The sequence below is a fragment of the Pseudophryne corroboree genome, chromosome 4 (genome assembly GCF_028390025.1).
Source record: "Pseudophryne corroboree isolate aPseCor3 chromosome 4, aPseCor3.hap2, whole genome shotgun sequence".
Taxonomy (NCBI): Eukaryota; Metazoa; Chordata; class Amphibia; order Anura; family Myobatrachidae; genus Pseudophryne; species Pseudophryne corroboree.
In genome coordinates, this window is record NC_086447.1 from 726,170,007 (window position 1) to 726,196,633 (window position 26,627).

A 26,627-nucleotide genomic window follows, 5' to 3' on the forward strand; every position below is an offset into this window, starting at 1 on the left:
TGTCAGACGTGCAGCATGCGTGATGTCATGACATCACGTGTGCCGTGTTTCAATAAACCAGCCAACTGCCGGCAAGTGCCAATGGCTACCCAGACCCCACAAATATATCCTTCTCTATTCGCTACCTTTGTCGCTGCAGTGATCAGCAGGGCACAGGCAGTGATTATAGAAGGATTCATCTGTGCCCGCTTGACAGCTGGGGTCCAGAGGTTAATGCTTCCATTGCCTCTGAGCGTTCTGCCACTGTGCCTTGTGACTCCTAGTTCCAAGATGAATTCCTAGTTCAGATTGCGGAACACTGTGAGGTAATATGGACCCTGGGAAACAGGATAAAGGTTTGAATTCAATACTGGAATCAGATTGTTTGGCCAGTATATATATATATATATATATATATATATATATATATATATATATATATATTAGAGATGAGCGGGTTCGGTTTCTCTGAAACCGAACCCGCACGAACTTCATGTTTTTTTCACGGGTCCGAGCAGACTCGGATCCTCCCGCCTTGCTCGGTTAACCCGAGCGCGCCCGAACGTCATCATGACGCTGTCGGATTCTCGCGAGACTCGGATTCTATATAAGGAGCCGCGCGTCGCCGCCATTTTCACACGTGCATTGAGATTGATAGGGAGAGGACGTGGCTGGCGTCCTCTCCATTAGAAATTAGATTAGAAGAGAGAGAGAGATTGTGCAGAGTCAGACAGAGTTTACCACAGTGACCAGTGCAGTTGTTGTTAGTTAACTTTTATTTATTTTAATATAATATATCCGTTCTCTGCTATATCCGTTCTCTGCCTGAAAAAAAACGATACACAGCAGCAGCCAGTCACACAGTGTGACTCAGTCTGTGTGCACTCAGCTCAGCCCAGTGTGCTGCACATCAATGTATAAAAGGCAAAGCTTATAATAATTGTGGGGGAGACTGGGGAGCACTGCAGGTTGTTATAGCAGGAGCCCCCAGGAGTACATAATATTATATTAATTTAAAATTAAACAGTGCACACTTTTGCTGCAGGAGTGCCACTGCCAGTGTGACTAGTGGTGACCAGTGCCTGACCACCAGTATAGTAGTATATTGTTGTATGTATTGTATACTATCTCTTTATCAACCAGTCTATATTAGCAGCAGACACAGTACAGTGCGGTAGTTCACGGCTGTGGCTACCTCTGTGTCGGCAGTCGGAACTCGGCAGGCAGTCCGTCCATCCATAATTGTATTACAATATATACCACCTAACCGTGGTATTTTTTTTTCTTTCTTTATACCGTCGTCATAGTGTCATACTAGTTGTTACGAGTATACTACTATCTCTTTATCAACCAGTGTACAGTGCGGTAGTTCACGGCTGTGGCTACCTCTGTGTCGGCAGTCGGCAGGCAGTCCGTCCATCCATAATTGTATTATTATTATAATATATACCACCTAACCGTGGTTTTTTTTTCATTCTTTATACCGTCATAGTGTCATACTAGTTGTTACGAGTATACTACTATCTCTTTATCAACCAGTGTACAGTGCGGTAGTTCACGGCTGTGGCTACCTCTGTGTCGGCAGTCGGCAGGCAGTCCGTCCATCCATAATTGTATTATTATTATAATATATACCACCTAACCGTGGTTTTTTTTTCATTCTTTATACCGTCGTCATAGTGTCATACTAGTTGTTACGAGTATACTACTATCTCTTTATCAACCAGTGTACAGTGCGGTAGTTCACGGCTGTGGCTACCTCTGTGTCGGCAGTCGGCAGGCAGTCCGTCCATCCATAATTGTATTATTATTATAATATATACCACCTAACCGTGGTTTTTTTTTCATTCTTTATACCGTCGTCATAGTGTCATACTAGTTGTTACGAGTATACTACTATCTCTTTATCAACCAGTGTACAGTGCGGTAGTTCACGGCTGTGGCTACCTCTGTGTCGGCAGTCGGCAGGCAGTCCATCCATCCATAATTGTATTATTATTATAATATATACCACCTAACCGTGGTTTTTTTTTTCATTCTTTATACCGTCGTCATAGTGTCATACTAGTTGTTACGAGTATACTACTATCTCTTTATCAACCAGTGTACAGTGCGGTAGTTCACGGCTGTGGCTACCTCTGTGTCGGCAGTCGGCAGGCAGTCCGTCCATCCATAATTGTATTATTATTATAATATATACCACCTAACCGTGGTTTTTTTTTCATTCTTTATACCGTCGTCATAGTGTCATACTAGTTGTTACGAGTATACTACTATCTCTTTATCAACCAGTGTACAGTGCGGTAGTTCACGGCTGTGGCTACCTCTGTGTCGGCAGTCGGCAGGCAGTCCGTCCATCCATAATTGTATTATTATTATAATATATACCACCTAACCGTGGTTTTTTTTTCATTCTTTATACCGTCGTCATAGTGTCATACTAGTTGTTACGAGTATACTACTATCTCTTTATCAACCAGTGTACAGTGCGGTAGTTCACGGCTGTGGCTACCTCTGTGTCGGCAGTCGGCAGGCAGTCCGTCCATCCATAATTGTATTATTATTATAATATATACCACCTAACTGTGGTATTTTTTTTTCTTTCTTTATACCGTCGTCATAGTGTCATACTAGTTGTTACGAGTATACTACTATCTCTTTATCAACCAGTGTACAGTGCGGTAGTTCACGGCTGTGGCTACCTCTGTGTCGGCAGTCGGCAGGCAGTCCGTCCATCCATAATTGTATTATTATTATAATATATACCACCTAACCGTGGTTTTTTTTTTCATTCTTTATACCGTCGTCATAGTGTCATACTAGTTGTTACGAGTATACTACTATCTCTTTATCAACCAGTGTACAGTGCGGTAGTTCACGGCTGTGGCTACCTCTGTGTCGGCAGTCGGCAGGCAGTCCGTCCATCCATAATTGTATTATTATTATAATATATACCACCTAACCGTGGTTTTTTTTTCATTCTTTATACCGTCGTCATAGTGTCATACTAGTTGTTACGAGTATACTACTATCTCTTTATCAACCAGTGTACAGTGCGGTAGTTCACGGCTGTGGCTACCTCTGTGTCGGCAGTCGGCAGGCAGTCCGTCCATCCATAATTGTATTATTATTATAATATATACCACCTAACCGTGGTTTTTTTATACCACCTAACCGTGGCAGTCCGTCCATAATTGTATACTAGTATCCAATCCATCCATCTCCATTGTTTACCTGAGGTGCCTTTTAGTTCTGCCTATAAAATATGGAGAACAAAAAAGTTGAGGTTCCAAAATTAGGGAAAGATCAAGATCCACTTCCACCTCGTGCTGAAGCTGCTGCCACTAGTCATGGCCGAGACGATGAAATGCCAGCAACGTCGTCTGCCAAGGCCGATGCCCAATGTCATAGTACAGAGCATGTCAAATCCAAAACACCAAATATCAGAAAAAAAAGGACTCCAAAACCTAAAATAAAATTGTCGGAGGAGAAGCGTAAACTTGCCAATATGCCATTTACCACACGGAGTGGCAAGGAACGGCTGAGGCCCTGGCCTATGTTCATGGCTAGTGGTTCAGCTTCACATGAGGATGGAAGCACTCAGCCTCTCGCTAGAAAACTGAAAAGACTCAAGCTGGCAAAAGCACCGCAAAGAACTGTGCGTTCTTTGAAATCCCAAATCCACAAGGAGAGTCCAATTGTGTCGTTTGCGATGCCTGACCTTCCCAACACTGGACGTGAAGAGCATGCGCCTTCCACTATTTGCATGCCCCCTGCAAGTGCTGGAAGGAGCACCCGCAGTCCAGTTCCTGATAGTCAGATTGAAGATGTCAGTGTTGAAGTACACCAGGATGAGGAGGATATGGGTGTTGCTGGCGCTGGGGAGGAAATTGACCAGGAGGATTCTGATGGTGAGGTGGTTTGTTTAAGTCAGGCACCCGGGGAGACACCTGTTGTCCGTGGGAGGAATATGGCCGTTGACATGCCAGGTGAAAATACCAAAAAAATCAGCTCTTCGGTGTGGAGGTATTTCACCAGAAATGCGGACAACAGGTGTCAAGCCGTGTGTTCCCTTTGTCAAGCTGTAATAAGTAGGGGTAAGGACGTTAACCACCTCGGAACATCCTCCCTTATACGTCACCTGCAGCGCATTCATAATAAGTCAGTGACAAGTTCAAAAACTTTGGGTGACAGCGGAAGCAGTCCACTGACCAGTAAATCCCTTCCTCTTGTAACCAAGCTCACGCAAACCACCCCACCAACTCCCTCAGTGTCAATTTCCTCCTTCCCCAGGAATGCCAATAGTCCTGCAGGCCATGTCACTGGCAAGTCTGACGAGTCCTCTCCTGCCTGGGATTCCTCCGATGCATCCTTGCGTGTAACGCCTACTGCTGCTGGCGCTGCTGTTGTTGCCGCTGGGAGTCGATGGTCATCCCAGAGGGGAAGTCGTAAGCCCACTTGTACTACTTCCAGTAAGCAATTGACTGTTCAACAGTCCTTTGCGAGGAAGATGAAATATCACAGCAGTCATCCTACTGCAAAGCGGATAACTGAGTCCTTGACAACTATGTTGGTGTTAGACGTGCGTCCGGTATCCGCCGTTAGTTCACAGGGAACTAGACAATTTATTGAGGCAGTGTGCCCCCGTTACCAAATACCATCTAGGTTCCACTTCTCTAGGCAGGCGATACCGAGAATGTACACGGACGTCAGAAAAAGACTCACCAGTGTCCTAAAAAATGCAGTTGTACCCAATGTCCACTTAACCACGGACATGTGGACAAGTGGAGCAGGGCAGTGTCAGGACTATATGACTGTGACAGCCCACTGGGTAGATGTATGGACTCCCGCCGCAAGAACAGCAGCGGCGGCACCAGTAGCAGCATCTCGCAAACGCCAACTCTTTCCTAGGCAGGCTACGCTTTGTATCACCGCTTTCCAGAATACGCACACAGCTGAAAACCTCTTACGGCAACTGAGGAAGATCATCGCGGAATGGCTTACCCCAATTGGACTCTCCTGTGGATTTGTGGCATCGGACAACGCCAGCAATATTGTGTGTGCATTAAATATGGGCAAATTCCAGCACGTCCCATGTTTTGCACATACCTTGAATTTGGTGGTGCAGAATTTTTTAAAAAACGACAGGGGCGTGCAAGAGATGCTGTCGGTGGCCAGAAAAATTGCGGGACACTTTCGGCGTACAGGCACCACGTACAGAAGACTGGAGCACCACCAAAAACTACTGAACCTGCCCTGCCATCATCTGAAGCAAGAAGTGGTAACGAGGTGGAATTCAACCCTCTATATGCTTCAGAGGTTGGAGGAGCAGCAAAAGGCCATTCAAGCCTATACAATTGAGCACGATATAGGAGATGGAATGCACCTGTCTCAAGTGCAGTGGAGAATGATTTCAACGTTGTGCAAGGTTCTGATGCCCTTTGAACTTGCCACACGTGAAGTCAGTTCAGACACTGCCAGCCTGAGTCAGGTCATTCCCCTCATCAGGCTTTTGCAGAAGAAGCTGGAGGCATTGAAGAAGGAGCTAACACGGAGCGATTCCGCTAGGCATGTGGGACTTGTGGATGCAGCCCTTAATTCGCTTAACAAGGATTCACGGGTGGTCAATCTGTTGAAATCAGAGCACTACATTTTGGCCACCGTGCTCGATCCTAGATTTAAAGCCTACCTTGGATCTCTCTTTCCGGCAGACACAGGTCTGCTGGGGTTGAAAGACCTGCTGGTGACAAAATTGTCAAGTCAAGCGGAACGCGACCTGTCAACATCTCCTCCTTCACATTCTCCCGCAACTGGGGGTGCGAGGAAAAGGCTCAGAATTCCGAGCCCACCCGCTGGCGGTGATGCAGGGCAGTCTGGAGCGACTGCTGATGCTGACATCTGGTCCGGACTGAAGGACCTGACAACGATTACGGACATGTCGTCTACTGTCACTGCATATGATTCTCTCAACATTGATAGAATGGTGGAGGATTATATGAGTGACCGCATCCAAGTAGGCACGTCACACAGTCCGTACTTATACTGGCAGGAAAAAGAGGCAATTTGGAGGCCCTTGCACAAACTGGCTTTATTCTACCTAAGTTGCCCTCCCACAAGTGTGTACTCCGAAAGAGTGTTTAGTGCCGCCGCTCACCTTGTCAGCAATCGGCGTACGAGGTTACATCCAGAAAATGTGGAGAAGATGATGTTCATTAAAATGAATTATAATCAATTCCTCCGCGGAGACATTGACCAGCAGCAATTGCCTCCACAAAGTACACAGGGAGCTGAGATGGTGGATTCCAGTGGGGACGAATTGATAATCTGTGAGGAGGGGGATGTACACGGTGATATATCGGAGGGTGAAGATGAGGTGGACATCTTGCCTCTGTAGAGCCAGTTTGTGCAAGGAGAGATTAATTGCTTCTTTTTTGGGGGGGGTCCAAACCAACCCGTCATATCAGTCACAGTCGTGTGGCAGACCCTGTCACTGAAATGATGGGTTGGTTAAAGTGTGCATGTCCTGTTTTGTTTATACAACATAAGGGTGGGTGGGAGGGCCCAAGGATAATTCCATCTTGCACCTCTTTTTTCTTTTCTTTTTCTTTGCATCATGTGCTGATTGGGGAGGGTTTTTTGGAAGGGACATCCTGCGTGACACTGCAGTGCCACTCCTAGATGGGCCCGGTGTTTGTGTCGGCCACTAGGGTCGCTAATCTTACTCACACAGCTACCTCATTGCGCCTCTTTTTTTCTTTGCGTCATGTGCTGTTTGGGGAGGGTTTTTTGGAAGGGACATCCTGCGTGACACTGCAGTGCCACTCCTAGATGTGCCTGGTGTTTGTGTCGGCCACTAGGGTCGCTAATCTTACTCACACAGTCAGCTACCTCATTGCGCCTCTTTTTTTCTTTGCGTCATGTGCTGTTTGGGGAGGGTTTTTTGGAAGGGACATCCTGCGTGACACTGCAGTGCCACTCCTAGATGGGCCCGGTGTTTGTGTCGGCCACTAGGGTCGCTAATCTTACTCACACAGCTACCTCATTGCGCCTCTTTTTTTCTTTGCGTCATGTGCTGTTTGGGGAGGGTTTTTTGGAAGGGACATCCTGCGTGACACTGCAGTGCCACTCCTAGATGGGCCCGGTGTTTGTGTCGGCCACTAGGGTCGCTTATCTTACTCACACAGCGACCTCGGTGCAAATTTTAGGACTAAAAATAATATTGTGAGGTGTGATGTGTTCAGAATAGGCTGAAAATGAGTGTAAATTATGTTTTTTGAGGTTAATAATACTTTGGGATCAAAATTACCCCCAAATTCTATGATTTAAGCTGTTTTTTAGGGTTTTTTGAAAAAAACACCCGAATCCAAAACACACCCGAATCCGACAAAAAAAATTCGGTGAGGTTTTGCCAAAACGCGGTCGAACCCAAAACACGGCCGCGGAACCGAACCCAAAACCAAAACACAAAACCCGAAAAATTTCCGGCGCTCATCTCTAATATATATATATAACTGACACTGGTAGTTAAGACTGGCTCTGACTCGTAATCCTAAAACCAGCAGTGGCTGACCACATAGTGCAGGGGCGAACCACTTAAAGTTAGCACATATAAAAAACATACATGTTATGATGCTGGACTCAACATAAAGCTTCAGATACTGCTAAGCTTACCCCCAGACTACCTTTGGACAAGAGTCTGGGGGCGGGCTTAGAAGGAGTGTGTGAAGCCTAATGCTGAGTCCCGGGTGCTACACGGCACCTGATACACACAGCCCTGCCGATGCCTGGGGGAACAAGCCAGCACAGTTATTTCTCTGACGTCCTAGTGGATGCTGGGTACTCCGTAAGGACCATGGGGTATAGACGGGCTCCGCAGGAGACTGGGCACTCTTAAAAGAAAGATTAGGTACTATATCTGGTGTGCACTGGCTCCTCCCTCTATGCCCCTCCTCCAGACCTCAGTTCGTATCTGTGCCCGGCCAGAGCTGGATGCACCCTAGGGGCTCTCCTGAACTTCCTAGAAAAGAAAGTATTTGTTAGGTTTTTTATTTTCAGTGAGATCTGCTGGCAACAGACTCACTGCTACGTGGGACTGAGGGGAGAGAAGCGAACCTACCTGCTTGCAGCTAGCTTGGGCTTCTAAGGCTACTGGACACCATTAGCTCCAGAGGGATCGAACACAGGCCCAGTCCTCGGTCGTCCGGTCCCGGAGCCGCGCCGCCGTCCCCCTTGCAGAGCCAGAAGAACGAAGAGAAGTTGAAAATCGGCGGCTGAAGACTCCGGTCTTCATTAAGGTAGCGCACAGCACTGCAGCTGTGCGCCATTGCTCCCTTAGCACACCACACACTCCGGTCACTGATGGGTGCAGGGTGCTGGGGGGGGCGCCCTGGGCAGCAATTAGATTACCTTACTTGGCGAAAAGCACATAATACAGTCTGATAAACTGTATATGTGCATTAACCCCCGCCATTAAAGTACATAAAAGGACAGAAGCCCGCCGCTGAGGGGGCCGGGCTTTCTTCCTCAGCACACCGGCGCCATTTTCTCTTCACAGCTCAGCTGGAAGGAAGCTCCCCAGGCTCTCCCCTGCAGTATCCTGGTACACAAAGGGTAAAAAAAAGAGGGGGGGCACATAAATTTAGGCGCAAAAACTGTGTATATAAGCTGCTATAGGGGAAAAATCACTCAGTATAGTGTACATCCCTGTATTATATAGCGCTGTGGTGTGTGCTGGCATACTCTCTCTCTCTGTCTCTCCAAAGGGCCTGGTGGGGGAACTGTCTTCAAATAGAGCATCCCCTGTGTGTGTGGTGTGTCGGTACGCGTGTGTCGACATGTCTGAGGTAAAAGGCTCCTCTAAGGAGGTGATAGAGCGGATAAGTGTGTGGGAGGGTGTCTCCGTCAACAACGCCGACACCTGTTTGGATATGTGTAAGTGCTGAGGTAAAATTATTGCACAAAAGGTTAGGGAACAGAAAGGAAATCTACCCTGGTCTGTCCCTATGTCATAGAGTCCTTCAGAGTCTCTCTATGTTCACTATCCAAAATAACAAAGTATCGACACGGAGTTTAACTCCACTGTCGACTACGATAATGCAAAGTTACAGCCAAGAGGGCTAAAAGATATTCAATATATGATTATTGGAATAAAAGATGATTTGCATATCACTGATGACTCATCTGTCCCTGACACGAGAGTACACATGTTAAGGGGAAGAATGCTGAGGTAAATTTCCCTCCTCTCCTGAGGAAAAAGAGCGGGAATCTCCAGACAAGAGACGGCAGCTTCCCACAAGAGAATTCTCAGGCTGTATCCTTTCCCCACTAGGGCCAGGATGTGTTGAGAATCTTCCCCTTGGGTGTCCTGTTTGCACTAGCAATTCTCAGGGATCCTGCAGATAGTGTGCACATTCTAGTATACTACCCAGACCGGCGATTGTGTCGGCATGGGTTTATAGCGCTGTGGCAGCGTGGACAGGTACCTTATCAGCAGAGATTGAGACCCTAGTATGCATATAAATATTTTTAGATGCTGTCTTAAGTGATAGATATATAATTATAAAGCATGCCCAACGGGACATGAGTATACTGGGTCCTAGAGACAAAAGCTATGTCGATTTCTGCTTGACGTGTCCTGTAGAATATACATTGGACAGATGATGCCGATTTAAGAGGCATATGGAAGGCTGAGGATTGTGTGGAGAAAGGTTCTCGGGCCTGGTCTCCACAGCTATAGCTGGTAATTCTGATATTTTGCCTAATATTCCTGCACAGCCTAGGAAAGCACGACATTATTAAATGCAGCTTTTCGAATAAAGAAACAAGAAAGTCTGAGGTGCGTCCTTTCTTGTCAGAGCCGGGGGCAGAGGGAAGAAGCTGTACAACACAGCTAGACCCCAGGAACAGAAGTCCTCCCCGGCTTCTACAAAAATCCACCGCATGTCGCTGGGGCTCCACAGGCGGAGCTAGGCCCGGTGGGGACACGCCTTCGTAAGTTCAGCCACAAGTGGGTTCACTCCCTGTTAGATCCCTGGGCAATAGAAATTGTATCGCAGGGATACAGGCTGGACTGTGAGAAGATCCCCCCTCACCGAGGACCCGGCGGGCTTCCCCCCAAGAGAGGGAGCCAGTGTTAACTGCAATTCGTAAATTGTATCTTCAACAGGTGGTGGTCAAGGGTCCCCTCCTTCAACAAGAGGGTGTTATTATTCGACCATTTTATAATCCCGAAACCAGACGGTTCGGTTAGATCCATATTGAATTAAAATCCCTGAACATATACCTGAAAAGGTTCAGGTTCAAGATGGAATCGCTAAGAGCGGTCATTGCAAGCCTGAAATGAATCGGGACATAAGGGATGCATACCTTCGTGTCCCCATTTATCCACCTCATCAGGCGTACCTCAGAATTGCGGTACGGGATTGTCATTACCAATTTCACCAAGGTAATGGCGGATATGATGGTGCTACTGCGGAAGCAAGGTGTCACTATTATCACATATTTGGATGATCTCCTCATAAAAGCGAGATCAAGAGAGCAGTTGCTGGACAGCGTATCACCTTCTCTGGAAGTGAAACGGCAACACGACTGGATTCTATATATTCCGAAGTCGCAGTTGGTTCCTACAGCTCATCTGCCTCGCCTAGGCATGATCCTAGACACAGACCAGAAGAGGGTTTATCTCCCGATAGAGAGAGCTCAGGAGCTCATGACACTGGTCAGGAATCTATTGAAAACCAAAACAGGTGTCAGTGCTTCACTGCACTCGAGTCCTGGGAATGATGATGGCATCATACGAGGCAATCCCCTTCGGCTGGTTCCATGCAAGGACAATGGAACTTACTGGACAAGTGGTCCGGATCACATCTTCAGATGCATCGGTTAATCACCCTATCCCCCAGGGCCAGGGTGTCTCTCCTGTGGTGGCTGCGGAGTGCTCACCTTCTCGAGGGCCGCAGATTCGGCATTCAGGACTGGGTCCTGGTGACCATGGATGCAAGCCTCCGAGGGTGGGGGGCAGTTACACAGGGAAGAAAATTCCAAGGTTTGTGGTCAAGCCAACAGACTTGCCTTCACATCAATATCCTGGAACTAAGGGCCATATACAACGCCCTAAGTCAAGCGGAGTTCCTGCTTCGCGACCAACCGGTTCTGATCCAGTCAGACCGCAGGGGCTCATGTAAACCGCCAGGGCGGCACAAGGAGCAGGGTGGCGAGGGTAGAAGCCACCAGAATTCTTCGCTGTGCGGAGAATCAAGTAAGCGCACTGTCAGCAGTGTTCATTCCGGGAGTGGACACGACCTCCACCCGGGAAAGTGGTGACTTCATCAGGAAATCTTCACGCAGTTTTGCAAATTGATGGAAACTGCCTCAGGTGGACTACATGGCGTCCCACCTCAATAAAAAGATAAAAAAGGTTTTACGCTGGGTCAAGGGACTCTCAGGCGATAGCTGTGGTCGCACTAGTAACACCGTGGGTGTTCCAGTCGGTCTATATATTCCCTCCTCTTCCTCTCAGACCCAAGGGCTGAGAATTGTAATAAACGGAGGAGTGTGAACAATATTCTTTGCTCCGGATTGGCCAAGAAGGACTCGGTACCCGGAACTGCAAGAAATGCTCTCAGAGGACCCATGGCCTCTGCCTCTCAGTCAGGACATGTTGCAACAGGGACCCTGTCTGATCCAAGACTTACCGCGGCTGCGTTGGACGGCATGGCGGTTGAACGCCGGTTCCTAGCGGAAAAGGGCATTCCGGATGCAGTTATTCCTACGCTGATAAAGGCTAGGAAAGAAGTGACAGCAAGACTTTTTCACTGTATATGGCGAAAATAGGTTGCTTGGTGTGTGGCCGGGAAGGCCCTACAGAGGAATTCCAGGGGGGTCGATTCCTGCACTTCCTACAGTCAGGAGTGACTATGGGCCTAAAATTAGGATCCATAAAGGCCAAGATTTCGGCCCTATCCCTTTTTCTCTCAAAAAGAACTGGCTTCACTGCCTGAAGTTCGGACGTTGTTACAGGGGTGCTGCATATTCATCCCCTTTTGTGCCTCCAGTGGCACCTTGGGATCTTAACGTGTGTTGGATTCCTAAAATCCCACTGGTTTGAGCCACTTAAGACCGTGGAGCTAAAATATCTCACGTGGAAAGTGGTCAGGCTTTTGGCCTTAGCTTGGACTAGGCGTGTGTCAGAATTGGCGGCTTTGTCATGTAAAAGCCCATATCTGATCTTCCATATGGAAAGGGCAGAATGGAGGACTCGTCCCCAATTTCTCCCTAAGGTGGTATCATCGTTTCATTTGAACCAACCTATTGTGGTGCCTGCGGCTACTAGGGACTTGGAGGATTCCAAGTTGCTGGACGTAGTCCGGGCCCTGAAACTTTGTTTCCAGGACGGCTAGAGTCAGAAAAACTGACTCGCTATTTATCCTGCATGCACCCAACAAGCTGGGTGCTCCTGCTTCAAAGCAGACTATTGCTCGCTGGATCTGTAGCACGATTCAGCTTGCACATTCTGCGGCTGGACTGCCACATCCTAAATCAGTAAAAGCCCATTCCACAAGGAAGGTGGGCTCTTCTTGGGCGGCTGCCCGAGGGGTCTCGGCTTTACAACTTTGCCGAGCTGCTACTTGGTCGGGTTCAAACACTTTTGCAATATTCTACAAGTTTGATACCCTGGCTGAGGAGGACCTTGAGTTTGCTCATTCGGTGCTGCAGAGTCATCGGCACTCTCCCGCCCGTTTGGGAGCTTTGGTATAATCCCCATGGTCCTTACGGAGTACCCAGCATCCACTAGGACGTCAGAGAAAATAAGAATTTACTCACCGGTAATTGTATTTCTCGTAGTCCGTAGTGGATGCTGGGAGCCCGTCCCAAGTGCGGACTCTCTGCAATACATGTATATAGTTATTGCTTAACTAAAGGGTTATTGTATGAGCCATCTGTTGAGAGAGGCTCAGTTATTGTTCATACTGTTAACTGGGTATAGTTATCACGAGTTGTACGGTGTGATTGGTGTGGCTGGTATGAGTCTTACCCTGGATTCCAAATCCTTTCCTAGTAATGTCAGCTCTTCCGGGCACAGTTTCCCTAACTGAGGTCTGGAGGAGGGGCATAGAGGGAGGAGCCAGTGCACACCAGATATAGTACCTAATCTTTCTTTTAAGAGTGCCCAGTCTCCTGCGGAGCCCGTCTATACCCCATGGTCCTTACAGAGTACCCAGCATCCACTACGAACTACGAGAAATAGAATTACCGGTGAGTAAATTCTTATTTACATACATCGATTCATAACATGTATGTGTGCTAAGTTCCCACCTGCACTATGTGGTCAGCGGTGCAGCCCAAGGGCTGCAGCTGCCGCTGCCTAAGAATAACACAAGATACATATTACATTTTCTGCCACGCACGTCATGACAAGTTCTTCATAGCCTCAGTGGAGAATTTGCAATGCAACCTCATCAACTCAATTCATAGAGATGTGCAATGGTATATGGCATTTATTACCTACTGTAAACAAATATTGGGCTGATAAATCGGATGAAAACTGCCAAATCGCATGTGCTTTACCTCCGATCCGATGCGCAGTCCCGTGAGCATCGGATTGGAGCCCCTATATCGGAAGTACTGCACTATAGATATATCGGATCCCCCAGGCATGGCTGAGATGGCATACGCATATGATACATCATATGCAAAAGGACCGCATACAATGTATCGTATGCGATCCTGCCACCCGGGAAGCTGCCGGGCGGTTCCAGGTAAATCTTATGCGGCTCCTCCCTAGGAGAAGACGCATAAATATATAGCCACGTTAAGTCTCACAGGAGAAATGGCACCTTGTCATATAATTCTACAACCCCTAACATCTTCTGTGACCAAGTAGAAAAGATCACTCTCTTCTTTGTACTATACTATACTATACACGGGTGTGGTTCATCAAATCGACAGTGTCTAGGTCGACAATGTTTAGGTCGACAGTCACTAGGTCGACATGGATGGAAGGTCGACATGGTTTCTAGGTCGACAAGTGCTAGGTCGACGGGTCTAAAGGTCGACATGAGGATTTTTTTTTTGTGTGTCGTTTTCTTCGCTCGCCATGCTTCGGGCATGGTGCCTTCGCTCCGCTACCGCTTCGCTCGGCACACTTTACCGTTCCAATCGTAGTCCACGTGGATCGTTAAGTATGAAAAAATTAAATTTTTTTTTTTAAAAAACTCATGTCGACCTTTAGACCTGTCGACCTAGCACATGTCAACCTAGAAACCCTGTCGACCTTCCATCCATGTCGACCTAGTGACTGTCGACCTATAGTGGTCGACCTAAACATTGTCGACCTAGACACTGTCGATCTTCAGACCGGATCCCACTATACACCACTGTGTCATTACCCACATCCAACGGTCACCCTCTAGGCTTGATTCTGATTGGACTGCTCTCTCCTCAAAGATGCAAATAGCACTTTGACGGATCTCTGCCAGATCTTGTTTTGCTTGAAATGGGCTGAAACTGAGCGGCTACATGCAAGAGATCTATCTCATGGAAATGTCATGAGAATGTCACGTGAGTGTCATGGGTGTTTAGCTAAAGCTCTGCGCGAGTCGTGTGTACAGGGAAGAGAAGCCTGTTTCTGATGGATCTCTTGCACCTAGCATGTGGCTGCTGCATACACCAATACTAATAATGACAGGTGCGGCGGTTGGCTTAGGTCGGGTACAAACTAGAATAATATCTGCACAATATGTCGTTTCCAGGCAAAGCGGATCATGCAGTGTGTATGGGCAATTGCATGCTCCTGCAGGTCATATGCAATATCTTCTGGTTGGCCATGTTGTATGGGCAATCAGAAGGGAATCGGTATGTTTTACCAGCAGATGGGATGCCGGCTGTCAGTATGAGGAAGCTCGCTGCGCTTGCCACAGGTTATATTCCCACTCAGTTGGTGGCATGGACCCACCAACCGAGTGGGAATACCCTACGCAGGTCAGGATAGCTTCTGGTGGTATTTCATCGGCTATCGAGATTCCGGGGTCGGTCTCCTGAAAGCCGGGATCCCGACAGCTGGTATTTTAACTCCATCCCATCAGAAGATACCGCGTACAATGCCATGCTGCATTGTACATTGTACAGTCATACCACTTCATCGTGCAGTGTGTACACACGGCGTGATGTGTCATCCTATCACTGTCGAATCAGCCGGGAACACGTCATTCTGATGTGTACCTGGCCTTACAATCAGTGGCAGCCAGCTTCCTGCTTGAAGGTGTATGGATCCTCACATTAGCTGTACACTACAGAAACTCAGATTAAAATTAATCAAGTACTCTAGATTAAACATGGCAAGTACAGTAAAGTATTGTTTTCTCCTGGCGTTAAAATACTACATACAATACTCTTGTAGAGCTGGGCGCATCCCCAGAAGCATTCAGCTCAGTAAATTACACAAAATGGATATTTTTTTCAGGCACATTTTACACCTGAGAGTTTGGCCCAAAATGCGTCCAACTCCCCATCAGTCCTTCTATATACATTGGGGTATATTTACTAAGCTCCCGATTTTGACCGAGATGCCGTTTTTTCATCAAAGTGTCATCTCGGTCAATCTCGGTCATTTACTAAACACTAATCACGGCAGTGATGAGGGCATTCGTAATTTTTTGCTAGTTCAGGTAAAAAATTACGAATGAATACACCATCGGTCAAATTACGCCTGTTTAGATACGAATCTCGGTCATTTACTAAGCAAAAAAACACAAAACACTGCCGTGAATAATTACAATTCGCAAAAAAGTCCTAAAAAAAAACAGACCTGCTTTTTTTTTTCGTGATTTGAGATGCATGCAGGGATCCATGAGATCCGTGCATGTATATCAATGGGAAGTGGTGGGAAAGTGCTTTTTGTTGTTAAAAAAAAATGCGTGGGGTCCCCCCTCCTAAGCATAACCAGCCTCGGGCTCTTTGAGCCGATCCTGGTTGCAGAAATATGGGGGAAAAAATGACAGGGGTTCCCCCATATTTAAGCAACCAGCATCGGGCTCTGCGCCTGGTCCTGGTCCCAAAAATACGGGGGACAAAAAGAGTAGGGGTCCCCCGTATTTTTAAAACCAGCACCGGGCTCCACTAGCTGGACAGATAATGCCACAGCCGGGGGTCACTTTTATACAGCGCCCTGCGGCCGTGGCATCAAAAATCCAACTAGTCACCCCTGGCCGGGGTACCCTGGGGGAGTGGGGACCCCCTCAATCAAGGGGTCCCCCCCCCCAGCCACCCAAGGGCCAGGGGTGAAGCCCGAGGCTGTCCCCCCCCATCCAATGGGCTGCGGATGGGAGGGCTGATAGCCTTTGTTGAAATGTAAAAGATATTGTTTTTAGTAGCAGTACTACAAGTCCCAGCAAGCCTCCCCCGCATGCTGGTACTTGGAGAACCACAAGTACCAGCATGCGGCGGAAAAACTGGCCCGCTGGTACCTGTAGTACTACCACTAAAAAAATACCCAAAAAAACACAAGACACACACACCGTGAAAGTATAATTTTATTACATACACACATACATACATACTTACCTTATGTTCTCACGCAGGTCGGTCCTCTTGTCCAGTAGAATCCAAGGGGTACCTGTTGAAGAAATTCTACTCACCAGATCCAGTGGTCCAGGCTCCTCGTCAAATCCAGGCATAATCCACGTACTTGAATAAAACAAAAAAACGCTTGCCCGACCACGAACTGAAAGGTGACCCATGTTTGCACATGGGTCACCTTTCCCCGAATGCCAGAAACCCACTTTGCCTTCTGGCTAAGTGGGTTTCTTCAGCCAATCAGGGAGTGCCACGTTGTAGCACTCTCCTGATCAGCTGTGTGCTCCTGTCTTCACTGACAGGCGGCACACGGCAGTGTTACAATGTAGCGCCTATGCGCTACATTGTAACCAATGATGGGAACTTTCTGCTCAGCGGTGACGTCACTTTAGGTCAACCGCAGGGCAGAAAGTTCCCAGCATTGGTTACAATGTAGCGCATAGGCGCTACATTGTAACACTGCCGTGTGCCGCCTGTCACTCAGTACAGGAGCACACAGCCGATCAGGAGAGTGCTACAACGTGGCACTCCCTGATTGGCTGAAGAAACCCACTTAGCCAGAAGGCAAAGTTGGTTTCTGGCATTCGGGGAAAGGTGACCCATGTGCAAACATGGGTCACCTTTCAGTTCGTGGTCGGGCAAGCGTTTTTTTGTTTTATTCAAGTACGTGGATTATGCCTGGATTTGACGAGGAGCCTGGACCACGGGATCTGGTGAGTAGAATTTCTTCAACAGGTACCCCTTGGATTCTACTGGACAAGAGGACCGACCTGCGTGAGAACATAAGGTAAGTATGTATGTATGTGTGTATGTAATAAAATTATACTTTCACGGTGTGTGTGTCTTGTGTTTTTTTGGGTATTTTTTTAGTGGTAGTACTACAGGTACCAGCGGGCCAGTTTTTCCGCCGCATGCTGGTACTTGTGGTTCTCCAAGTACCAGCATGCGGGGGAGGCTTGCTGGGACTTGTAGTACTGCTACTAAAAACAATATCTTTTATTTTTCAACAAAGGCTATCAGCCCTCCCATCCGCAGCCCATTGGATGGGGGGGGACAGCCTCGGGCTTCACCCCTGGCCCTTGGGTGGCAGGGGGGGGGGGGGACCCCTTGATTGAGGGGGTCCCCACTCCCCCAGGGTACCCCGGCCAGGGGTGACTAGTTGGATTTTTGATGCCACGGCCGCAGGGCACTATATAAAAGTGACCCCCGGCTGTGGCATTATCTGTCCAGCTAGTGGAGCCCGGTGCTGGTTTTAAAAATACGGGGGACCCCTACTCTTTTTGTCCCCCGTATTTTTGGGACCAGGACCAGGCGCAGAGCCCGATGCTGGTTGCTTAAATATGGGGGAACCCCTGTCATTTTTTTTCCCATATTTCTGCAACCAGGATCGGCTCAAAGAGCCCGAGGCTGGTTATGCTTAGGAGGGGGGACCCCACGCAATTTTTTTTAGGATTTTACTTTGTTTAATTTAAAAAAAAAAAAAATACGAACCCCAGCACGGATCACACAGATCCGGCCGAGATTGATTGTAAAAAAAAACGGCAGTGTTTTGCTAATCACTGCCGTCAAATTAGGTAAAAAAACACGAATGACATCGACATCGGAAGCAAAGAAAAACACGAATACGACAGCTTAGTAAATTAGTCGTAATCCATTCAAAAAGTTGCAGTTTTACACTGTCGATGTCATTCGTGATTGAACTTTGACCTTTTTTCGGAAATTACGAATCTTAGTAAATAAACCCCATTGTTGTATATTCTTGCAGCTCCACCTCAAGTACTAATTGTATTACACAGCCTCTCACATTATTACAGCTGCAGGTCTCACAGGGACTTATCAGCTATATTATAGCAAGGTCCTATCTATAACCTATTCTTTCCGTATAATGCCTCTGCTAGCTCGGTGGTATCACAATGTAGTGATGCTTCCTCTCTCTTGTTTACCTTTTTTTCTGTAATAATAGGACTACTACCTGTCTCACACTACAGTATCTCCTATTACACCATAGTGCCCAACTGTCCCCATTTTAAGCAGGACAGTCCTGGTTTTCTGGGACTGTCCCGTTGTCACACCCGGGGGTTGCAGTGTCCCATTGGATGGGGGGAGGTTGGGGGGCGACATTCTGACACCGCTGCAGCCGAGAATGAATAATAGGCGCATGCCCCCAGCATGACAAACATGCTGACATGGCTCACACGGTCGGCATTCCCTGCGAGGACATGCACCCTTACTGCTAAGCCATGCCCCCTAATTTTGGATGCGCAACTTCGGCGCATGCATTTGTCCCGGACACCATTGCACACAAGTTGGGAGGTATGTTATATTACACGTACTGACTACTTTTGGTGCATAAAACATTCATGTAGAACTTTATACATATCGTATTATATACTGTACTGTGTATGTGTCTAGTCCACTGTCACAAACAAGACAACACAGTGCAATATGTTGGAGCTATAGGGCTGATTCAGAGGTGCACCACTGCTGTGTCTTTTTATGCCCCGGCTGTGCGAAAATATTCAAAGGCCATAGTGTGGAAAAAGACGCCCACTTATGGCTTATCTGACTAGCTGCTGCATCTAAAGGTCATTGGATCACCGTCATGGCCATCAGTCGCAGCATCGGCCATCTGGGTAACCTTAAGATGACATCACTGCTGCTGAGGCCAATAAATCTGCATCTTAAGATGCAGTCACTGGCCTCGGCACTCCCACAACACAGAGGGAATGCGTCTCTATTTCAGGGAAATGGTCCCCACCCACTGGTATATTTATAATGGGTGCAGTGTGTGCGGTGCACACGTGCCCCTGAGTCCAGGTGGGCCCACACCACAAATGCTCCACTCATTTTTGGAATACTTACCGCTCCTGAATCCCGCGCCGACGTCAGCAGTGCTGTTAAAATTCAGTGAAAATGGCCATTTTCACAGAGTTCTGCGCATGCGCCAGAGCCGGATTAACGGGGGGGCTCCGGGGTTAAGTACCCCGGGGCCCCCTGTCAGAAAAGGGCCCCCCTCCACTCACCGGAGATCAGATCTCTAATCCGATCTGATCAGCGGCACTGCACTGCGGGGCATTGCGCTCCCCTCCCCACTGCAGAGCTTACTGAGTGATGGCTCAGCTCAGCGCACGCAGGGGCCTGCCCGCCGATCCATCCTCACTGATGATTCTTTTGGGGAAGGAGAGGGACGAGACAGTGTGGAGCGCAGGCAGCTGTGTCAGTAACGCACAGCTGCCTGCTCATCACACTGACAAAGAGGCTGGCTGTCTGACTGTAGGGGGAGCTGCAGCGTCAGCCCCTCCTAGGCAGTTCCGTGTGAGACCTGCTGACCCGGGGTTGCTGGGTTGTGTCTTCCGGAGCCGCTCTGCCTTGGGGAGACAGGTGTGTGTGTCTCGCGGGGGAAGGTGAATGGGGGAGAGGGGGGGGGGGGGGGGGCGATCTTTAATAAATTATGACAGCTTAATTTATTTTGTATGTGTGCTGTGTGGTTAATGTGTATGTGGTGGTGTACTGTACTATGTATGCGTGATTGCGTGTGTGCAATGCGTATGGTGAGAATATGTGTGTGAGGTGTGCTATGTATTTGTGTGGGGTGTGCTATGTATTTGTGTGCACTGTATGTGTGGTGTGCTGTGTGTGCAATGTGTATGGTGTACTATGGCCCTCATTCCGAGTTGATCGCTCGCAAGGCGATTTTAGCAGAGTTACACACGCTAAGCCGCCGCCTACTGGGAGTGAATCTTAGCTTCTTAAAATTGCGAACGATGTATTCGCAATATTGCGATTACAAACTACTTAGCAGTTTCAGAGTAGCTTCAGACTTACTCGGCATCTGCGATCAGTTCAGTGCTTGTCGTTCCTGGTTTGACGTCACAAACACACCCAGCGTTCGCTCAGACACTCCCCCGTTTCTCCGGCCACTCCTGCGTTTTTTCCGGAAACGGTAGCGTTTTTATCCACACGCCCATAAAACGCTGTGTTTCCGCCCAGTAACACCCATTTCCTGTCAATCACACTACGATCGCCGGAGCGAAGAAAAAGCCGTGAGTAAAAATACTATCTTCATTGTTAAATTACTTGGCGCAGTCGCAGTGCGAATATTGCGCATGCGTACTAAGCGGAATTTCACTGCGATGCGATGAAAATTACCGAGCGAACGACTCGGAATGAGGGCCTATGTACGTGTATAGTGTGATATGTGTATGTGCAATGTGTAGGAATATGGTGTGCTATGTTTGTTTGTGGTATGCAGTGGGCAGGATGTACAAAGGGAAAAATGCGGTAAAACCCCCATTTTCGGGGGTTTTAACGCATTTTGAAATGTACCCTAGACCCAGCCGCCCACATATCGGTGCGGAGGGTATCACCATCTTTTTATGGCGATACCCTATAGAAGCCTATGGGCTTCTTTCCGCAATCCACAGCACTCGCCGCCAAACGCTGACCCCCTCTCTCACCAGTGTCCTGGCAGCCTGCTCCAGGATCCTCACCTGCCTCCGAGCTCCTGCAGCAGCTGGTGGGGGTCCTCCTATTCCTCCTCCCCGTCCTCCGGAAGCCGGTGCACTCCGTGCTTCCTGCAGCTGCTTCGCACCCTGCCCCGGCCACACAGCTGCTTGTAGTGCCGGGGTTCCGGGTGCTGATGGTGGTAGCGACCGGACGCAGGAGCATATGACGGGAGATGGGCAGGTGCCGGCAGGGGGTCTCAGACCGTACTCCATGCTGCAGGAGGTCAGGGTGCGGTGGGCGCTGAGCTGCAGGGCTTCCCCTCGGGACTACCACTGACCGCAGGGCACCCCTGGCATCGCAATGCGATACTAATCGCATATGTTAGTACATATGCGATTAGCATCATTGCGATGACCGTCAATGACCCGCGATCAGTGATAGTACATCCCGCCCTGTGTGTGCAATATGTGTGTGTGTGTGTTTGTGTGTGGTGTGCTATGTATGTGTGTGCAGTGTTTATTTGTGTGGTGTGCTGTGTGTACAATGTGTATATATGTGGCGTACTACAAGTCAGTAAGTATGGTGTGCTTTGTATGCATGTACAATGTGTGTGTGTGTGTGTGTGTGGGCAATGTATGTGTATCTATCTATCTAAAACTTCTAAATGACAGAGAACGGCACTCACAGGTCTCGCAGGACCTGTGAGTGGCGTTACCTGTCCTTTAGAAGTTCTATTATTGTTGGATGGCACCTGGGCAATTAACCTATGGTAAGGGAGTGCCGGTCAACTTTCCCAACTTTCCACTGTGTGTGTGTGTGTGTGTGTGTGTGTGTGTGTGTGTGTGTGTGTGTGTGTGTGTGTGTGTGTGTGTATGTATATATATGTATATATATATGTTAGTATGTATATATATGTGTGTGTGTATATATATATGTATGGGATCAGGTCAGGATACCGGCAGTGCTAGGAACCCCGACCACTGGAAACCCGAACGAATGTTTGCTGGGCCACCGGAGAAGGAATCCATGGTGGTGGGGGGGAGCAGTTAGGGTCAGGCTGTGGAGAGGTGGCTAGGTTTAGGCTACAGGGAGATTAGGTTTAGTTTAGGCACCCCGGGGAGGGTTATGGTTAGGCTGCGGGTGGGGTGTGTGTGTGTGGGGGGGGGGGGGGGGGGGTTTAGGTTCAGGCTGCGTGAAGGGAAGGTTAGGTTTAGGCACACCCGGGGAGGGTTATGGTTAGGCTGCAGAGGTGGGGGAGGGTTAGCGGGGCATTGTGGAAAGGTAAGTATACTTACCTTGCCCCTGTCAGGATTTTCATCATTGGGATACCGCCGGCATATCAGACCAACCCATATGTATGTATGTATGTGTGTGTGTGTATGGGTATATATGTGTGTATGTATATATGAAATAGGTAATTAACCCATGTAACAGAAAAATACAGTCTCACTTTCTGCGCTCCAAATGTCCCCTTGTTTTAAACGATCCTCACAGCGATGTCATGATATGCATGAGAAAAAAAGAAAAACAAAATACAATAGTGTAATCCTGTATGGACACTACAGTTCTTTCCACTGTGTAAAGGGGAAACTAGGTGATGAAGATGGTCCCAGAAAAGAGATACGACGTCCACCTTCTTATGGGGTCACCCAAAAGTGATGCCGTGAAGATACGGTAATGAATCCTTACGTGTATGCTTACTTGAAAAAGTGAGATAGAAAGCACATAAAGGTTTCTTTTCCGTGGATATTATTTTCTCTTTCGCCCGTATAATGAGTATGGATATCACTCATATGGTGGGTATGTAATTAAAAAAGGGAAGCCAATTAGGGCAAAGGAAACCCTTTTTATGTAAAATTCACAAATAGAACACAAATAGACAACCGGCCATACCAATTTGGGGAACAGAGATGGAATTCGACTGACATGAAATTATCCGGATATCACAATAATTTGTCATATGCTCCCCTCAATGGATCCAGCTGACCACACAGGAGAGTCCACATATCAGTGTCATATACACTGTTTAATCTTGATAAAGACTCCGCCGAGCGTCGAAACGCGTTGATACAGTGCAATATTGATGTCCTAACCGGTTCATCCATTGAGGGGAGCATATGACAAATTATTGTGATATCCGGATAATTTCATGTCAGTCGAATTCCATCTCTGTTCCCCAAATTGGTATGGCCGGTTGTCTATTTATTTAACGTCCTAGTGGATGCTGGGAACTCCGAAAGCACCATGGGGAATAGCGGCTCCGCAGGAGACTGGGCACAACTAAAGAAAGCTTTAGGTCACCTGGTGTGCACTGGCTCCTCCCACTATGACCCTCCTCCAAGCCTCAGTTAGATCTTTGTGCCCGGCCGAGCTGGATGCACACTAGGGGCTCTCCTGAGCTCCTAGAAAGAAAGTATATTTTAGGTTTTTTATTTTACAGTGAGATCTGCTGGCAACAGACTCACTGCAGCGAGGGACTAAGGGGAGAAGAAGCGAACCTACCTAACTGGTGGTAGCTTGGGCTTCTTAGGCTACTGGACACCATTAGCTCCAGAGGGATCGACCGCATGGAACCGGCCATTGATGTTCGGTCCCGGAGCCGCGCCGCCGGCCCCCTTACAGAGCCAGAAGCAAGAAGTGTTCCGGAAAATCGGCGGCAGAAGACTTCAGTCTTCACCAAGGTAGCGCACAGCACTGCAGCTGTGCGCCATTGCTCCTCATGCACACCTCACACTCCGGTCACTGATGGGTGCAGGGCGCTGGGGGGGGGGCGCCCTGAGCAGCAATATAAACACCTTGCCTGGCAAAATCATCACAATATATAGCCCCAGAGGCTATATATGTGATAAATACCCCTGCCAGAATCCATAAAAAAGCAGGAGAAAAGTCAGCGAAAAAGGGGCGGAGCTATCTCCCTCAGCACACTGGTGCCATTTTCTCTTCACAGTGCAACTGGAAGACAGCTCCCCAGGCTCTCCCCTGTAGTTTTCAGGCTCAAAGGGTTAAAAAGAGAGGGGGGGCACCAGTGGCGTAACTAGAAATTTTTCTCCCCAAGCCAAAAAATTCTTCGGCGCCCCCCCCCCCCCCCTTCATGCTCCATAATTGGGAGCAAGAAAGGGATAAATATGCGCGCACCAAAAAAGGGGTGTGGTTTTGTTGGAGTGGGCGTGGTTTCGCATAAAGGGGCGTGGCATTGCAGGAAAAGACTACCTTATACCCCAGTTTTGCAACCTGCACGCCCATACGTTGGCCACCACAGGAAAGAAAAATAATCCTGATTCATGCCCCTTACATTATTTGTCATTTTTCCTCCTTATAGTAATGCCCAGTATACATTATGCCACATACTGCAATGGCCCTTAGACATTATGCCGCACACAATAATGCACGACACAATATGCACACACTGTAATGCCCCCGACACATTATGCCACACACCGTAATGCCTGTGACACATTATGACAGGAATCGCAATGCCCGTTATACATTATGCTACACACTGCAATACCCCTGATACATTATAGCACATACAATGTCTGTGACACATTATGACACACACCGCAATGTCCGTGATACATTATGCCACACATTGCAATGCCCGATACATTATAGCACATACAATGCCTGTGACACATTATGCCACACACTGCAATGACCTTGAGACATTATACCACAATGCCCGTGATATAGTATACCATACACCGTAATGCCTGTGACACATACCGCAATGCCCTGCCCGTTATACCCTATGCCACACATCGCAATGCCCGTTATGTATTATGCCACACTGCAATGACCCTGAGACATTATACCACATACCACAATGGCCGTGATATAGTAAACCACACACCGTAATGCCTGACACATTATGACACACACCGCAATGTCCGTGATACATTATGCCACACACTGCAATGACCCTGAGACATTATACCACATATCACAATGCCCGCGATATAGTATACCATACACCGTAATGCCTGTGACACATTATGACACACACCGCAATGTCCGTGATACATTATGCCACACACCGTAATGCCCATTACACATTAAGTCCTACAGTAAGGCTTCTAATTACTTTTCAATTACCTGCTCGTTGTCAGGGGTTTCATGCACTGGGTGTCATGCTCGTTGCCAGGGGTTTCATGCTCTTGGTTCCATGCACGGTGCCAGGGGTTTTCATGCTCAGGGTGTCATGCTCGTTGCCAGGGGTTTCATGCACTGGGTGTCATGCTCGTTGCCAGGTGTTTCATGCACTGGGTGTCATGCTCGTTGCCAGGTGTTTCATGCACTGGGTGTCATGCTCGTTGCTAGGAGGTAGTCCTTGTTGCTAGGGCTGTGCTCCCAGTGCCACATATGTCCCCAGTGCCAAATATTCCCCCACGGTGCCAGGTACTTACATGCCCCAGTGCCAAATATAGTCGTCCCCCCCATGTGCCAGGTACACATATACCCCCCAGTGCCACATATGCCCCCAGTGCCAGATATTCCCCCCCAGTGCCACATATGCCCCCAGTGCCAGATATGCCCCCAGTGCCATATATTCCCCCCCAGTGCCAAATATGCCCCCAGTGCCATATATGCCCCCAGTGCCATATATTCCCCCCCAGTGCCAGATATTCCCCCCGTGCCATATATGCCCCCAGTGCCAGATATTCCCCCCCAGTGCCATATATTCCCCCCGTGCCATATATGCCCCCAGTGCCAGATATCCCCCCCCAGTGCCATATATGCCCCCAGTGCAAGATATTCCCCCCCAGTGCCATATATGCCCCCAGTGCCAGATATTCCCCCCCAGTGCCATATATGCCCCAGTGCCAGATACCCCCCCCCCAGTGCCAGATATTCCCCCCAGTGCCAGATATTCCCCCCAGTGCCATATATGCCCCAGTGCCAGATATCCCCCCCCTCAGTGCCAGATATTCCCCCCAGTGCCATATATGCCCCCAGTGCCAGATATCCCCCCCCAGTGCCAGATATCCCCCCCCCAGTGCCATATATGCCCCCAGTGCCAGATATTCCCCCCCAGTGCCATATATGCCCCAGTGCCAGATATCCCCCCCCAGTGCCAGATATTCCCCCCAGTGCCAGAAATGCCCCAGTGCCAGATATTCCTCCCTCCCCTCCCCCCCCCGTGCCATATATGCCCCCAGTGCCAGATATTTACCCCCCCGCCGTCGCTTTTTGGAGGGACACGGAGGGCACAGCTCGTCTCTCCTGTGTCCCTCCTGCTGCATCATCTCCGGCGGCCGCGGGTCTAATAGGGGGAAGTGCCGGTTCGTGAGCCAATTAGAGCTCACGGACGGCACTTCTCCCTATTAGACCCGCGGCCGCCGGAGATGATGCAGCAGGAGGGACACAGGAGAGGTGAGCTGTGCCCTCTGTGTCCCTCCAAAAAGCGGCGGAGGGAAGGAGACTGCAGACTGACATGCGGACGCTCGTCCGCATGTCAGTCTGCTGTAAATCAGTGGCGCCCCTCGCCCCCAAGCCACCGCGAGGACTGCGGGGGCAGTAGTTACGCCACTGGGGGGCACTAAATTTAGGCGCAATAGTGTATATACAAGCAGCTATTGGGGAAAATTCACTCAGTTATAGTGTTAATCCCCACATTATATAGCGCTCTGGTG

General features: G+C 48.6%; 1 protein-coding gene and 1 long non-coding RNA gene across 2 annotated transcripts in view; one reads left to right on the forward strand and one right to left on the reverse strand.

Moving 5' to 3' along the window:
- The window catches only part of LOC134911720 (uncharacterized), a 154,611-nt gene that overhangs the window by 42,308 nt on the left and 85,676 nt on the right, over window positions 1-26,627 (forward strand). The gene's annotated exons all lie outside the window — the stretch shown is intronic.
- The window catches only part of LOC134909370 (ZP domain-containing protein-like), a 76,824-nt gene that overhangs the window by 35,134 nt on the left and 15,063 nt on the right, over window positions 1-26,627 (reverse strand). Inside the window, exon 3 of the mRNA XM_063916169.1 lies at window positions 14,367-14,492. Within this exon, the coding sequence (XP_063772239.1) occupies window positions 14,367-14,492 (126 nt within the window). The remainder of the gene's footprint in view (window positions 1-14,366; window positions 14,493-26,627) is intronic.